Genomic DNA, 14,881 nt, shown 5'->3' with positions numbered 1-14,881 from the left:
TAAATATTATTGTGTGTGAGATTAATATTTTATTTTAACATAACTTCTTGTACTGAAACTGAGCACAAAAAATGTCTCAATGTAGACTTTGGTGAGCTTAATAGGTACGTTTACCCTAATGTTTTATAAATTATGTTACACAAAGCAAAAAAAAAATAAAAAATGTCTGTTTACCAAAGACCCAATATTATATGCCACCCCCCAAACATTACAACAGTAGGACAGAGAATAAATTGAGCAAGGAAAATGTACATTTTCCATGCTCATTTCCTTCCTAACAGAGGATGTCTTTGTTTCTTTGTCCAGATCAATGACAGATTCCAGAAACCGAAGACTTATTTTCTTTTTGAAAACCATTCCACCTGACACCATGCGAGTACTTTATGCGGGGGAGGGGCAGGGTGCTGCGATGGCATGAAATAGCAATTTTTTATGCAGTTGTGACTCAGCAAAAGTGCCTTTCAAAAGTCGATTGTCCACGGCATGATCTGGGAAAGTGTGTATAAATTAGTTGTCTCGCACTGTACAATTGCAAATGAGCTGTTGAAAAAGCCTGTTTCAGGAATCATGCATGCTGTGTTTTTTGGGGTTGTCATACTTCAAGTTTTGACATCTGTTCTGTCCTATCCAAGCGGGGCACCAACAGCTTGTGTGGATATGATGCCCAGGCATGGAGGAGTACAGCCCAAGCCAAACCCTGCTCTATACACCATCCATCCAAGCACCACAACTTTTCAGACTGGCAAACCCATCACAGGTAAGGAATATGATGGGGTCACTACTGTTTTAGAAGACACATTTTGTAAATTAATTCATGAATTTTTCCAAGATCTGCGTCTCTGAATCCAAAGTTTACAGAGTTCTTGCTATACTGTTATGCAATTCATAATTGCATTCCAAGGAAGTGTTATAATATGGAAAATCCACTCAATCGAGAATTGAAAATGTGTTGTCCATAAATCTATTTGGAAACAAAACTTTTGATTACTTTTGTTTTGTTTTGCTCTGTTTTTCATTGCATTTTAGTCTCCACGAAGTTTGTGATACATTCAGGCCAAATTCTGGGAATATTTTAACTGCATTTATAAGAATTATTAAGCAATTAAATTTAATGCATGTACAGTATATCACCTAAAATGAAGACAGTGGTGATAGCGTCATGGTTTTAATGTTTGTTCATTTGTTGTTTGTCAGTTGTAATCAAAGTTCCAGACTATAGTGGCGTGCTCCTTGAGGCTCGCTCTGGATTCGACTCAAAAGCAACAGGAACCTGGCAGACACCTCCAACTAACACAAAGTTCTTAGCGGTAAGGCTTTGGAGTGTGTAGAGTTAAAGATTATGCTTATCGTACTGCAATGGTTATATATGATATAGTATGTATTATGATCAGATATGATTCAAATGACACAGAACCCCTTTTATAATTTAGAAATTGTCAAACTGCACCCGTTATTATTAATTAAAACTATGTGGTAACTATGAAAAGACATTAAAGTTATTTTCATAGTTACCACAGTTAACACTAAGTGGACTAATTATGCAAACTTCAATCAGGGACTACATATCTAGTCATTCTATAAGATAAAAACCTTTTTTTGTTTCGGGGGTATAACCAGACATTCAGAAATATGTTATTTGGTATACCAACAAGTGTTTTAAATTTGGTAATTGTAGTGACTGAAGGTTGTACACTTGTCTTCCCTAGTGTTCAGGAAACCAGCAAGGTGCAATCACCCATGCCAACACCAACATAAAATACAACTCCACCGTCTATACCTGGATTCCACCAGCTACAGCCAAAAATGTCGTATTTTTTTGTTTATTTATTTATCCTTTATTTTTCCAGGAAGGTCCCATTGAGATTAAAGAAATCTCTTCTTCCAGGGAGTCCTGGCCAAGATGACCGTACAAAAATTTCACATAAAATTTCACAAACATACACCTCACAAGACAAAATTATATAGAACCAAAGCAAAAACAATAATCATAAATCAGTAAATCAATTAAAACAACAACATGGTTCATTTGCTAAACACTGCACTAAATTAAAAAAAATATTCAAAGAAAGAATAGTTTCTAATGGAGTTACTGTTTGAAATTCATTCCACAACCACGGAGCATAGTAAGAGAAAGCTGATTTTCCATGCTCTGAATGTACCCCGGGTATTTCTAATTAAATCCCATTTGAAGATCTGGTGATATAATTATTTCTACGTAGGCATAAAAGACTAGAGATGTAATTTGGAAGCATGCCCAACAATGCCTTTACAGTATACATTAACATATGTGATTTCTTCTTTGATATAAAGAGGACGAACCTACTTTATTATACAGCAAACAATGAGGAGTACGTGAGCAAGCATTTGTTATAAATCGTAATGCAGCATGATAAACACTATCCAGCCTTTTCAATAAATACGTAGAAGCATGCATGTAAATAACATCTCCATAATCTAGAATGGGTAAAAATGTACTCCCCCCCACCCTTACATACCCACCAAACAGCACCAAGATATTATACAGCAAACAATGAGGAGTACGTGAGCAAGCATTTGTTATAAATCGTAATGCAGCATGATAAACACTATCCAGCCTTTTCAATAAATACGTAGAAGCATGCATGTAAATAACATCTCCATAATCTAGAATGGGTAAAAATGTACTCCCCCCCCCCTTAAATAATCCACAAAAATGATCAAAACACTTTAATATTTGTCGAAATATTTCTTAGGGCCACTGTAGCCCAGCAGCACACTGTGTTCTGGGTAGACGGGATGTCTTCAACATTGACTTCCAGTGAGTAAATATTGTTTTATACATTTTATGTAAAAATAAAAGGCTGTCACAAATTATTGACATACGTACAAGCAAGGAATAATCCATGCACCATTTATTAAACAGTTTGACACTTGTCTCCTAATTATCAGGTGAAGGAGGAACATCACTTGATGTACACAGTAGTGCTGAAAGGATTGTCACACCTCCCCTGTTACTTCTTGTTGTCCTGCTGGCAAGTGTTCAATACCTAATTGCTTAAGAATGATCCAATACTGATTAAATTATACTAGCTCAGTTGCTCTGTATAAAATATTTAACCAATATCAAACATTTAGACATTTTTATTTGCCTGACTAAATAAAATAAAAAGAAATAATGTAATGCACAAAAATGTTTTATTGTGATTTGGGTTCTAATTAATGACCGGATGAATGTACATTATCCCTTGCATATAAATCAAGATCTTGTCACTCTGGTGAAAAATCAGGAACATTATCCTGCTGAGTACACAACAATTTACCAAACATGTAAATGGACATGAACAAGTTATTTGAATTAAAACAACTTTATTTTAAGAGACTGCAGAAAGCACAAATCAACTAGTATTTTTATGTATGAAATCAGTTCAAAAATGCTATTTTGTTGTGTTTGTCTGACCAATGGAAGATGAAAGGAGTGTTTGGGATACAGGTACTATTTTTGCAATACTACTACTACTACTACTACTACTAATAATAATAATAAATAAACTGATAGTTCAAATATGCTATTTCCTAAAGTTAGAGATTTAGGTGTCATGTTTGACAGTAATTTGTCATTTAAAGGTCAGTTATGGAACATCCTTATTCAAGATGCTGAAAAGTTCATTCATAACTTCAATGCTGCATTACTGTAAAAACTTTTAGACAGATGACCCACTATAAGCTGCAGCTTGTTTAAAACGCATAGTTCCAATCATAAAATTCCCCTTAAAGCTGCTTTGGAATAATGTGAATTGTAAAAAGCATTATACCACTTAAACTGAATTGAACTGATTTTTTTTTTTCAAAACATGTGAAACCTTTCAAACAGTAATATGCTGCATTGCTTATACAACAACAGTATGTTGCATGTTTAATTCAAAAAGTTGTCTCAAAAGTATTAGTACTAACCTTTAATCAGAGTTAAAGGCTTTCTTCCCTTTTGACAAAACACAAAGAACAGTCAAATAATAAACAAAATTACAAATAAAACCTAACCAATGTGCACACTCTTGAATGTTCAGAGGTGGCAGCTCAGAATATGAAACGCAATGATATGTTTGAAAGGGACCAGTAATAAAACGTAGCACACTATGGAAAACGGATTCCAATTCTTGTTTATTATTATTAATAATAATAATAATAATAATAATAATGAAGTGAAAAATATATTGCACTCTTATATTATATAACCAAGATTTGTGTCTGAAATAAAATTCAATTCCATTTTAGCTTAGGTTTGGAAATAAAATTAACAAAAATACCATTAAAATATAAATATTTCTCAGCTTCTGGTATTGTAAATCAAATTAAGATCGAACAACAACAACAAAAGACTGCAGCTGTATTACTTCCGTTTCATTCATTGCACATGCAATAGTGTAAGTCAGGGAAGAGAAGAAACATTAAGAAAAGAAAAGAAAAGAAAAGAAGAAAAACATTATAAACATACACATACTGTATTATCATATACATGTATCTTTTATATAACTACTAGTACAACCCTAGTCAGGCTTCACAAGTAAAGAAAGAGTCCATTCACATAATACACAACTTGTTCTTTAAATAATAAATTTTATATAGTGTCACATAATCTTCTTGAGCTCGTCGTACAGAACCAGGACGAAGGCACCACCCATACCTCTGAGCACATTGGACCAGGCACCCTTGAAGAAGGCCTTGCCACCCTCATCATGTGCAATCTTCCTCCAGCAGTCAATAGTGCCACTGTACATTATGTCAGCTAGAATTAATTAAATACTTAAAGGAATAGTTCACCCAAAAGGAAAATTTGAAAAACATTTACTCACCATTGAGCCATCCAAGATGTAGATGAGTTTGTTTCTTCACCAGAACAGATTTGGAGAAATGTAGCATCACATCACTTGCTCACCAATGGATCCTCTGCAGTGAATGGGTGCTGTCAGAATGAGTCCAAACAGCTGATAAAAACATCACAGTAATCCACAAGTAATCCACACCACTCCAGTCAAACAATTAACGCCTTGTGAATCGAAAAGCTGCATGTTTGTAAGAAACAAATCCATCACTTTAAAGGGTTAGTTCACCCAAAAATGAAAATTAGCCTGTGTTTTACTCACCCTCGAAGTATCCTAGGTGTATATGACTTTCTTCTTTCAGACTAATCATATTGGAGTTTTATTAAAAATTGTCCTGGCTATTCCAAGCTCTATCATTGCAGTCAGCGGGTGTTTCTGTTCAACTGTCCACAAGTCGTCAAATAAAGTGAGCGAATCCATTATAAAACGTGCCTTCACTGCAGAGGATCAATTGGTGAGCAAATTATGTAATAGGCTACTAAATTTCTCCAAATATGTTCTGATAAAGTAACTCATTTTCAGCATATTTTCATTTGCTTTAACATCATATTAAGACTGAACTGAACTTAACACCAAAAGGGCCTATGAATTTTGGGTGGAACTTGAGAATTTTTGGAACTGACAAAAATTTCGGTCTGTGTTAGAAAACACTCTCTGTCTTTCTGTTGATTCCAGACATGCCTTACCCCTCCTTTTTCTCCCTCTCTCTCATTCTTATATATACAACGCATTCTCTCTGAATCCCCCCTTCTGTATCCATCTCGCTCTCTTGATATTATGTTTTAAACATGTCTTACTTATATGCGAAGTATGCATGCTTAAATGTATACATTAGCTTCTCTTGGTTCAAATGTCCCAAATGAGGACATGAATGTTAGGACTACAAGGGTAAAGGAGTTCGAGAGAAACTCTGAAGACAGTTCAGCATTCTTCGCAAAAGTCTATTCCTAATATGTCCATGTTTTTCTGTACATGTGGCCATTTTATATAAACATGTTCTTGGCCAAAGATCCTACGTGTATGTTATTCATATCCTCATTGGTTAAGAGGGTGAAACTCCCCTCGACATATGCCTATATAATATCTGTATTTCTATGAATAAATTGAAGTATTGAGGATACATTTGACTGTGTGTTTTCTTACTTCCCGGCCGTCTACACTTTAAGTAACTGAGAATTCTTCAAGGTGGCAAAGAGAATTTACTGAGGGACCAAATTGTTATTCTTTATTAACAGTCGGGTAGCGTGTCTGTAAAACACAGATATTTTACACTAAAATAACAAATACCAAAATGAATGCAACTGCCCATTAAGGGTTAACAATTTATTATTAGTTGCTCAAATAAAATAATATATTTTCAAGGTGTTATTGTTGCACAGTATTTTTGTTTTTAGTGTGGATAGACAAATTATTAAGATTAAGTAAAATAAGGTAACACTTTACTTGAAGGGGTGTGCATAAGACTGACATGACACCTTCATAATCATGACATGACACATGTCATGAATATGAAGGAGGTGTTATGCGTGTTTATGACAATTGTCATTAAGTGTCATTCGCTCAGTTATGTCATTTTTAATGTAAATATGACATTATTTGACCTAACCCTACCCCTACCCTTACCCCTAACCATAGCCCATAACAAAGACATCTCAAACAATGTCATTTTTGCATTAAAAATTACATAACTGAGCGAATGACACTTAATGACAGTTGTTATAAACATGCATAAAAAACCTTCATATTCATGACATGTGTCATGTCATGATTATGTAGGTGTCATGTCATGATTATGAAGGTGTCATGTCAGTCTTATGCACACCCCTTCAAGTAAAGTGTAACCAAATAATCTTCATATTTCCACAAGAAGATCAACAGCACTTCTCATCTTGCCTTCCTCCCTGACTCTACAGCACAATTTCACCATCCAGCTAGATTCATCAACAATTACCCTATCAAATTCGGTCAGCAATCTCTGAAGAATCTTGGATGATCAGCTGACCTTCAAGGACCACATTGCAAAGACAACTCGATCATGGTCAGGTCGTCATTAACGGAGCATGCTGCACAACTTCTTGTCCAGGCCCTTTTCTAGGTGGAACTAATGCAAAGGTCTTCTAGGTGAACTCCCTTTATGTACAATCAAACCTCTACAAATAATTAAAGGGATAGTTCACCCAGAAATTAAAATTCTGTCATTAATTACTCACCCTCATATCGTTCCAAACCCATAAGACCTTCGTTCATCTTCTGAACACAAATTAAGATATTTTTGATGAAATCCGAGAGCTCTCTGACCCTCCATAAACAGCAAGGGTCCTACCATGGTCAAGGTCAGAAACGTAGTAAGGACATCGTTAAAATAGTCCATGTGACTATCGGTGGTTCAACCACAATTTTCTGAAGCCATGAAAATACTTTTTGTGTGCAAAGAAAACAAAAATAATGACTTTATTCAATGTTTTCTTCTCTCCCGGGACAGTCTGCCGCCATTATCGAGAGTCAAGTCAAGTCACCTTTATTTATATAGCACTTTTAACAATACAGATTGTGTCAAAGCAACTAAGACTACAGGAACCAGATGAGTCCTCTGCACAATGTGAGTTTGCTGCAGCCTGAAATGGAACTGCTGGTTTTGTCTGGCCAGAGGAGAACTGGCCCCCCGACTGAGCCTGGTTTCTCCCAAAGTTTTTTCTCCATTCTGTCACCGATGGAGTTTTGGTTCCTTGCCGCTGTCGCCTCTGGCTTGCTTAGTCTAATATTAGCGTAGATGCCATCCTTCTAACGATGTAGCAAGTACATCGGGTGTTATGAGAACTGTTCCCGGTTCCGGTTGACCTAATTAATGCAGCCTAAAAATCTTTTAACGGATTTGAATATTAGAAGTGTATTAGTGTGTTGTGTGTAAGCCAGGTTAAAGAGATGGGTCTTTAATCTAGATTTAAACTGCAAGAGTGTGTTTGCCTCCCGAACAATGTTAGGTAGGTTATTCCAGAGTTTGGGCGCTAAATAGGAAAAGGATCTGCCGCCCGCAGTTGATTTTGATATTCTAGGTATTATCAAATGGCCAGAGTTTTGAGAATGCAGCGGACGTGAAGGACTATAATGTGACAAGAGCTTGTTCAAATACTGAGGTGCTAAACCATTCAGGGCTTTATAAGTAATAAGCAAGATTTAAAAATCTATACGTTGTTTAATAGGTAGCCAGTCCTGAATACTTTCCGTACCCACTGTATATAATGACAGAATTTTCATTTTGAGGTAAACTAAGAACGTAGCAGCATAATTTGTCATCACACCTCTCTTCATCTCTCCACACAGGCTACAAGTTGGGGCTTGTACTACTTCTACTTCCACTCACTTTCACAAGTCTACATCCCCTCCAGAATCCTGAGGTCAGTAAGTGAGCAATGCCTTGTTGTACCATCACAGAGAGGCACAAAATCACTCTCCAGAACATCTTCATTCACTGTTCCTTGCTGGTGGAATGCTGACAATCCGGAATGCAGAATCTTTGATGGAATGCCGAATCCTTGATAATATTCAAGTGACAGCTGAAAACTCATCTCTTCCGTCAATATTTCATTGAAAAAAATCTTTGCTTTTACTTTTCCTTAATCCCTCTCTGTTCCAGCTTGTACTAATTTGAAAGATGTCTAATGTCTGGGCAACTTTGCAGTGGCACCCGTGTCATACTGGAAGGAAGAAAGGTTGCAAAACATCAATATTTCTGTCATGACAACTCTTGGAGGGATTGGCATGGTAACGTTAATGCATTTGGTTTTGGCGGATTAGATCTGCTACACTGCTGCTGCTGCGGCAGAGCAAGTACCGGGACTTGCTTCTGCCAATACATTCACAACATGCTGCTGTAAGCATGTAAGAAATATTGCTGTTGCACATATAACATATATGAATAACGCTATAGCACACATGATCAACCCCATAGCAGATCTATACAGGTGGAGCTGGGGAAGGTGGAGGGTTTCTGAAGTGCGCTGGGACTGCTACAGCAGTCATTAACCAATGTTGAGCAGCGAGCTCATTGTCTACTGATACAGGAATGTGCCAATCAGCTGTGCCATGTGATGATGTCATTATGTCAGAATGAGTTAGACCTATCGGACTGTGCTATCTAGATTTTCATGCCAGAACTTTGTAGTCACCGTTTGGAGTCCTGAAAGCTTCTAAAGTTATTTACATAGAGTTGTCAGGGCCCAAGAACTCAAAATCCCTATTGTTTTCCTAATGATTATTTTTATTACGTTTACATGTAGTCATTTAGTAGACGCTTTTATCCAAAGCGACTTACAAATGAGGACAATGGAAGCAATCAAAATCAACAAAAGAGCAATGATACGCAAGTGCTATAAGTCTCAGTTAGCTTAGTGTAGCATACATAGCAAGGTTTTTCTTATTATATAATAAATAAAAAGAAAACTGATAGAATAGAAAAAGAATAGAGCAAGCTAATGTTAGAGGCCTTTTTTGCTTTTGCTAATTGTATAATAAAGAAAAAGAAAAAGAAAAGGAATAGATAGAATAGAATCGAAAAAGAATAGAGAAGCAAGTTTTTTTCTAAGAAAACAAGCAGTTAGTAAATAGCCCAAATTTTTTATTCAATTTTTTATAAGGATGATTATTATTTTTTGTCCTAGCATTTGTGTAATTAGATAAAAATGAGTGTTACAGGTGCATCTCAATAAATTAGAATGTCGTGGAAAAGTTCATTTATTTCAGTAATTCAACTCAAATTGTGAAACTAGTATATAAATCAATTCAGTGCACACAGACTGAAGTAGTTTAAGTCTTTGGTTCTTTTAATTGTGATGATTTTGGCTCACATTTAACAAAAACCCACCAATTCACTATCTCAACAAATTTGAATACTTCATAAGAAAAAAATTGTTTTAGTGAATTGTTGGCCTTCTGGAAAATATGTTAATTTACTGTACATGTACTCAATACTTGGTAGGACTCCTTTTGCTTTAATTACTGCCTCAATTCGGCGTGGCATGGAGGTGATCAGTTTGTGTCACTGCTGAGGTGGTATGGAAGCCCAGGTTTCTTTGACAGTGGCCTTCAGCTCATCTGCATTTTTTGTTTCTCATTTCTCACAGATTCTCTATGGGGTTCAGGTCTCGTGAGTTTGCTGGCCAGTCAAGCACACCAACACCATGCTCATTTAACCAACTTTTGGTGCTTTGGCAGTGTGGGCAGGTGCCAAATCCTGCTGGAAAATGAAATCAGCATCTTCAAAAAGCTGGTCAGCAGAAGGAAGCATGAAGTGCTCCAAAATTTCTTGGTAAATGGGTGCAGTGACGTTGGTTTTCAAAAAACACAATGGCCCAACACCAGCAGATGACATTGCACCCCAAATCATCACAGACTGTGGAAACTTAACACTGGACTTCAAGCAACTTGTGCTATGAGCTTCTCCACCCTTCCTCCAGACTCTAGGACCTTGGTTTCCAAATGAAATACAAAACTTATCATCTGAAAAGCTCTGAAAAGCTCTCATCTGAAAAGAGGACTTTGGACCACTGGGCAACAGTCCAGTTCTTCTTCTCCTTAGCCCAGGTAAGACGCCTCTGACGTTGTCTGTGGTTCAGAAGTGGCTTAACAAGAGGAATACGACAACTGTAGCCAAATTCCTTGACACGTCTGTGTGTGGTGGCTCTTGATGCCTTGACCCCAGCCTCAGTCCATTCCTTGTGAAGTTCACTCAAATTCTTGAATCGATTTTGCTTGACAATCCTCATAAGGCTGCGGTTCTCTCGGTTGGTTGTGCATCTTTTTCTTCCACACTTTTTCCTTCCACTCAACTTTCTGTTAACATGCTTGGATACAGCACTCTGTGAACAGCCAGCTTCTTTGGCAATGAATGTTTGTGACTTACCCTCCTTGTGAAGGGTGTCAATGATTGTCTTCTGGACAACTGTCAGATCAGCAGTCTTCCCCATGATTGTGTAGCCTAGTGAACCAAACTGAGAGACCATTTTGAAGGCTCAGGAAACCTTTGCAGGTGTTTTGAGTTGATTAGCTGATTGGCATGTCACCATATTCTAATTTGTTGAGATAGTGAATTGGTGGGTTTTTGTTAAATGTGAGCCAAAATCCTCACAATTAAAAGAACCAAAGACTTAAACTACTTTTAAAGTCTTAAACTTTTCCACGACATTCTAATTTATTGAGATGCACCTGTATATGTTTGATCATGGGCGCTGATCACATTGATGGCAGCAGAAAGTGTGGCACTTACAACAGACTTTGAAATAGCAGATTTAACCTTCCTTGAAACATGTTACACGGAATAACTGGAATTACTTTTTCAAGTCCATGGATTCAGCCTAGGGCTGCTCATTGGTTTTTTGTTTTTTTCTAATCACAGTCACGGTTTCATGCTCCTCTTAGTAAAGTCTGCAATATTGGCCAGGCATTTTTTATTTTTTTTTATACACATTTCCATTAAAGTGAATTGGTACCAAGCCTCTGTGATGGACTGTAATTGATCCAAACATATATCTCGATTACATTATTTGCAAATGTGGTTGCTGAATAAATGCACCTTTGATGCTGTTTTAATAGAAAAGCTAAATGTGGAATAAAATAAATGTAAGTATGTGAGTGAAAGTGCAATACTTATACTGAACTGTGAAAAGATATTACTCAAATGAACATTTTTGGATTAATAATCACAATACAAATTTGAGCAAAATAATTGTGATTTTCAGCCCTAGTTCTGTCCCTAATGTTAGATATTCTAGTCATGGCCCTGGAAGTCACAATTAAGGGGCAATCTGCCTTATGTCTATTCCTAATAAAACCCACCTTTTGCTGTGTCATAAATGCCAAAGTAAGCCGCCCTGTAGATGATGATGCCTTGCTCAGACACGTTGAAGCCCTGATACAAGCCCTTCCGACCATCAGACTTAATGATCTTTGTTAAACAGTTTCCAAGACCTGTGAATTCTCTCTCTGCACCAGCCTTTCCGATATCAGTAGCCAAACAGGTTCTGGCAAAGTCAAGGGGGTAGACAAAGCACAGGGACATGGCTCCAGCAGCACCACCAGAGGCAAGTTTACCAGCAAAGTACCTCCAAAACTGGTTATGCTTGTCAACACCATCCAGAAAAATGTTCTTATGCTTATACTTGAAAGCAAAGTTGAGAGCTTGTGTTAGGAAGTACCTAATGACATTGGCCAAGTTGCCTCTCCAGAAGGACAAGAAGCCCTGCTCCTTGGGAATACGTACTATACAGTCTACAATACCTTTGTATTGTTTGTCTACTGTAATTTGCTTGCTGGCATGCTGGATCTGCAAAAAAAGGGTAAAACTTTACAAAACATGTATCAATCAATCAATCAATCAATCAATTTATCAAATATCACTACATCATTTAACCAATTCAAATGTATTACATACCCTTTGTGTCACCAGTTACAAGACACCAAGTTGTCGGTTGACGTGAAATATTTCAATACCTCTTCAAAACATTTATTGGTCTGCTTTCAGAAAATAAACCAAATTTTAAATTCTTTGATCTGCTACCTTTATCAGCATTAGTATACAAATGTCATCAAAGCCAACAGACATAAACTAAAGGGTTTTTGCCATGGCATTGGTGGTCTTGGTTGCAACCCTCCATGAGGCTATTAGGCCTGCCCTGCAAATAGATTATCCTTGCCAGGACCTTGCTTAAAACTATTGCCAATTGACCTATCGGTAAGTCCCGCCCCCCTTAGTTAATGTTGCTCACTCAGACAAACAGACAGAGTTGCTCACTGTCTTACAATGACAGCTGTCAGTGAAAACCTTCTTCCGAGGTGTTTTATAAAATAAAATTGGGACACAGATGGACCTTCAAGTGGGACTTAAATATGCCATGGAGGGATATATAAAGGATGTTAAAATAAATTTGTAAAAATACAGATCACAATGCAAACGGGAGAATTATGTCAAGGTCGTCACGATCGCGATGACAACATCCCGGATCAACACCGTTCATATACCGCAGAGTAAGATTAAATTAATTTACATTTAACCAGATTAATATGAAGACGCACTCTAATATAGACCTTCGTTTTTGTGTTTTTGACTTTCTCTGCAAGGTACATGACGTGAGAACAGTTCGCTACTAAGGTTTGTATGTTAGCATGGACTCACTAACTTTAAAGCTAACGTTAGCTAATTTTAGCCAGAAATACCTTGATGAAGCACAAGATGACATTAACGTTCTGCTTGAGCAGATGAAAAGTGTAACTTAAGGAGAGTATGACAACCAGAAAATGAACGTATTCGTCTTCATTGTGATTGGGGTTGAATGCTTAGGGACATTTTGCTCTGTTTTGGTTGGATTTAGCATAAATACCATTAAACCAATGCAAGCTTCGGATCTTCCAATGTTTCTCTATGGCGCTGAAACCTAAAGATGTCTGAGTTCCGTTCCCCGTGCAACTGATACTCGACTGACATTGGCTCATCTGCATTCGAGGGGAGGGGCTTACTTATAGGTCAATTGGGTCAAGTTGATCGCTAACCAGAATAAAAAACTCAATGGTTAATTAACATTAGCATTACAAGTTTCATACATCCCTAGAAACCTTCAACTGCTCAAGTCGCTTTAGACAACTATAATCCAATAGAACTGTGAAACACTGTACATTTGTACATTTAACAGGTAGTTATATTTACCTAATGTATGTAGTGTTAAACATTTGTTGCCTACAAAGCTTATTTAAACTATGAAATATTTTTCATGCATGACAAAATGTGTGTAATATATCACCACAAAACAACTTCAGATCTTCCACCTTCTTTAACCAGGGCCACATGATCATAGAATGTTAAATTACTTCCTTGAAGAAACCATCTCACATAGCATTCACTAACGGTCTTGATGAAGAGCATTTCATGCATAAGTTAGTAACGTTAAGTCATAATAAGACCATCTCTGGTTAAGTTGCACATTTTCGTTTGGAACAAAGTGTGGCGTCCCCTTCTTGCAGTGCCATTTAAGCCTGCAAAAACGCTGCTCAAAATTTGCAATGGGTTGTTCTCAATTAATTATGATATTTCCCTACACACTGAACTAAAATGAAAAGTTAAATAAAATACAAGTTTCAATGAAAAGCCTTGAAAAAGAACACAATTAGACAAATAAATAAATTGAAAAAGAATATATAAATTTAGGTTGTTTTCATAACCGTTAGCCTTGAATATTGTTACTAAAATATCATGTATCCACAGCCCATGTTAAATCTAAACCTAACCTTACAAATGACCTTACACCAATGGAAACGGCAAGTCGACAAAAATTGTGTTGATTGTAATCTGTTTTGCTGTGTGATGCTGTCAATATGCAGGGTATGTGCAGGTTGGGGGTAGTCTCATATGTACTTGCAGAAATATATTTTGTAGATTTTATAATATGGAGATACATTTCTATAGCTATGACTAATTTTAAATTTTAATTTTGTCTGCCCCTGAAAGGGGTCTTACCATTTACATTACTATCCTATATGAACTGCTGAAATAAATAAACTAGAATGCCCGCACAAAGAAAGAAGTGTCTAAAACGCACATGCATGTTGAATGATAACGTTTGCTTTAAAGGGGTCATATGATGTGATTTAAATTTTTCCTTTCTATTTGGAGTGTTTCAAGCTCTTGGTGCATAAAGAAGATCTGTAAAGTTGCAAAGACTAAAGTCTCAAATCCAAAGAGATATTCTTTATAAAAGTTAAGAGTCAACCACGCCCTCCTAAAACGGCTCATTCTAACACGCCCCCACATATCTACATCACGATGTGGGAAGATTTGCATAACGTCACCCAAAAAGAAGGCGTAACTTTTATTCTCGCTGTAGTATTGTTGTTGCCGCCGCTGCCATGTCGTGAAGGCTCTGAGTGTTTCTTTGTTAAAGCAAAACTACTTTGTTTGGCCTTCCAAAAGAGGACGATAACTGCTTCGTCATGCCTAGTGCTGATCCATGCTGGTCGCTGAGGAAATACTTCAACTT

General features: G+C 36.8%; 2 protein-coding genes across 2 annotated transcripts; one reads left to right on the top strand and one right to left on the bottom strand.

Annotated features, from left to right (window-relative positions):
- Nucleotides 1–567: 567 nt before the first annotated feature.
- LOC107560312 (putative defense protein 3) lies at nt 568–3,038 on the top strand. Its single transcript, XM_016244455.1, has 5 exons — nt 568–757; nt 1,195–1,307; nt 1,707–1,816; nt 2,733–2,797; nt 2,929–3,038. The coding sequence occupies exons 1-5, from the start codon at nt 568–570 to the stop codon at nt 3,036–3,038; spliced, it is 588 nt and encodes a 195-aa protein (XP_016099941.1).
- A 1,566-nt stretch (nt 3,039–4,604) lies between these two features.
- On the bottom strand, nt 4,605–13,779 carry LOC107560311 (ADP/ATP translocase 1-like). The gene is made up of 3 exons (XM_016244454.1): nt 13,738–13,779; nt 11,691–12,177; nt 4,605–4,762 (listed from the first exon to the last, which is right to left on the bottom strand). The coding sequence occupies exons 1-3, from the start codon at nt 13,777–13,779 to the stop codon at nt 4,605–4,607; spliced, it is 687 nt and encodes a 228-aa protein (XP_016099940.1).
- Between the last annotated feature and the right edge of the window lie 1,102 nt (nt 13,780–14,881).

Source organism: Sinocyclocheilus grahami, unplaced genomic scaffold, assembly GCF_001515645.1.
Source record: "Sinocyclocheilus grahami isolate Dianchi unplaced genomic scaffold, SAMN03320097.WGS_v1.1 scaffold720.1, whole genome shotgun sequence".
Taxonomy (NCBI): Eukaryota; Metazoa; Chordata; class Actinopteri; order Cypriniformes; family Cyprinidae; genus Sinocyclocheilus; species Sinocyclocheilus grahami.
Note: the sequence above shows the minus strand (reverse complement) of the source record. Positions and strands in the feature narration are given on the sequence as shown.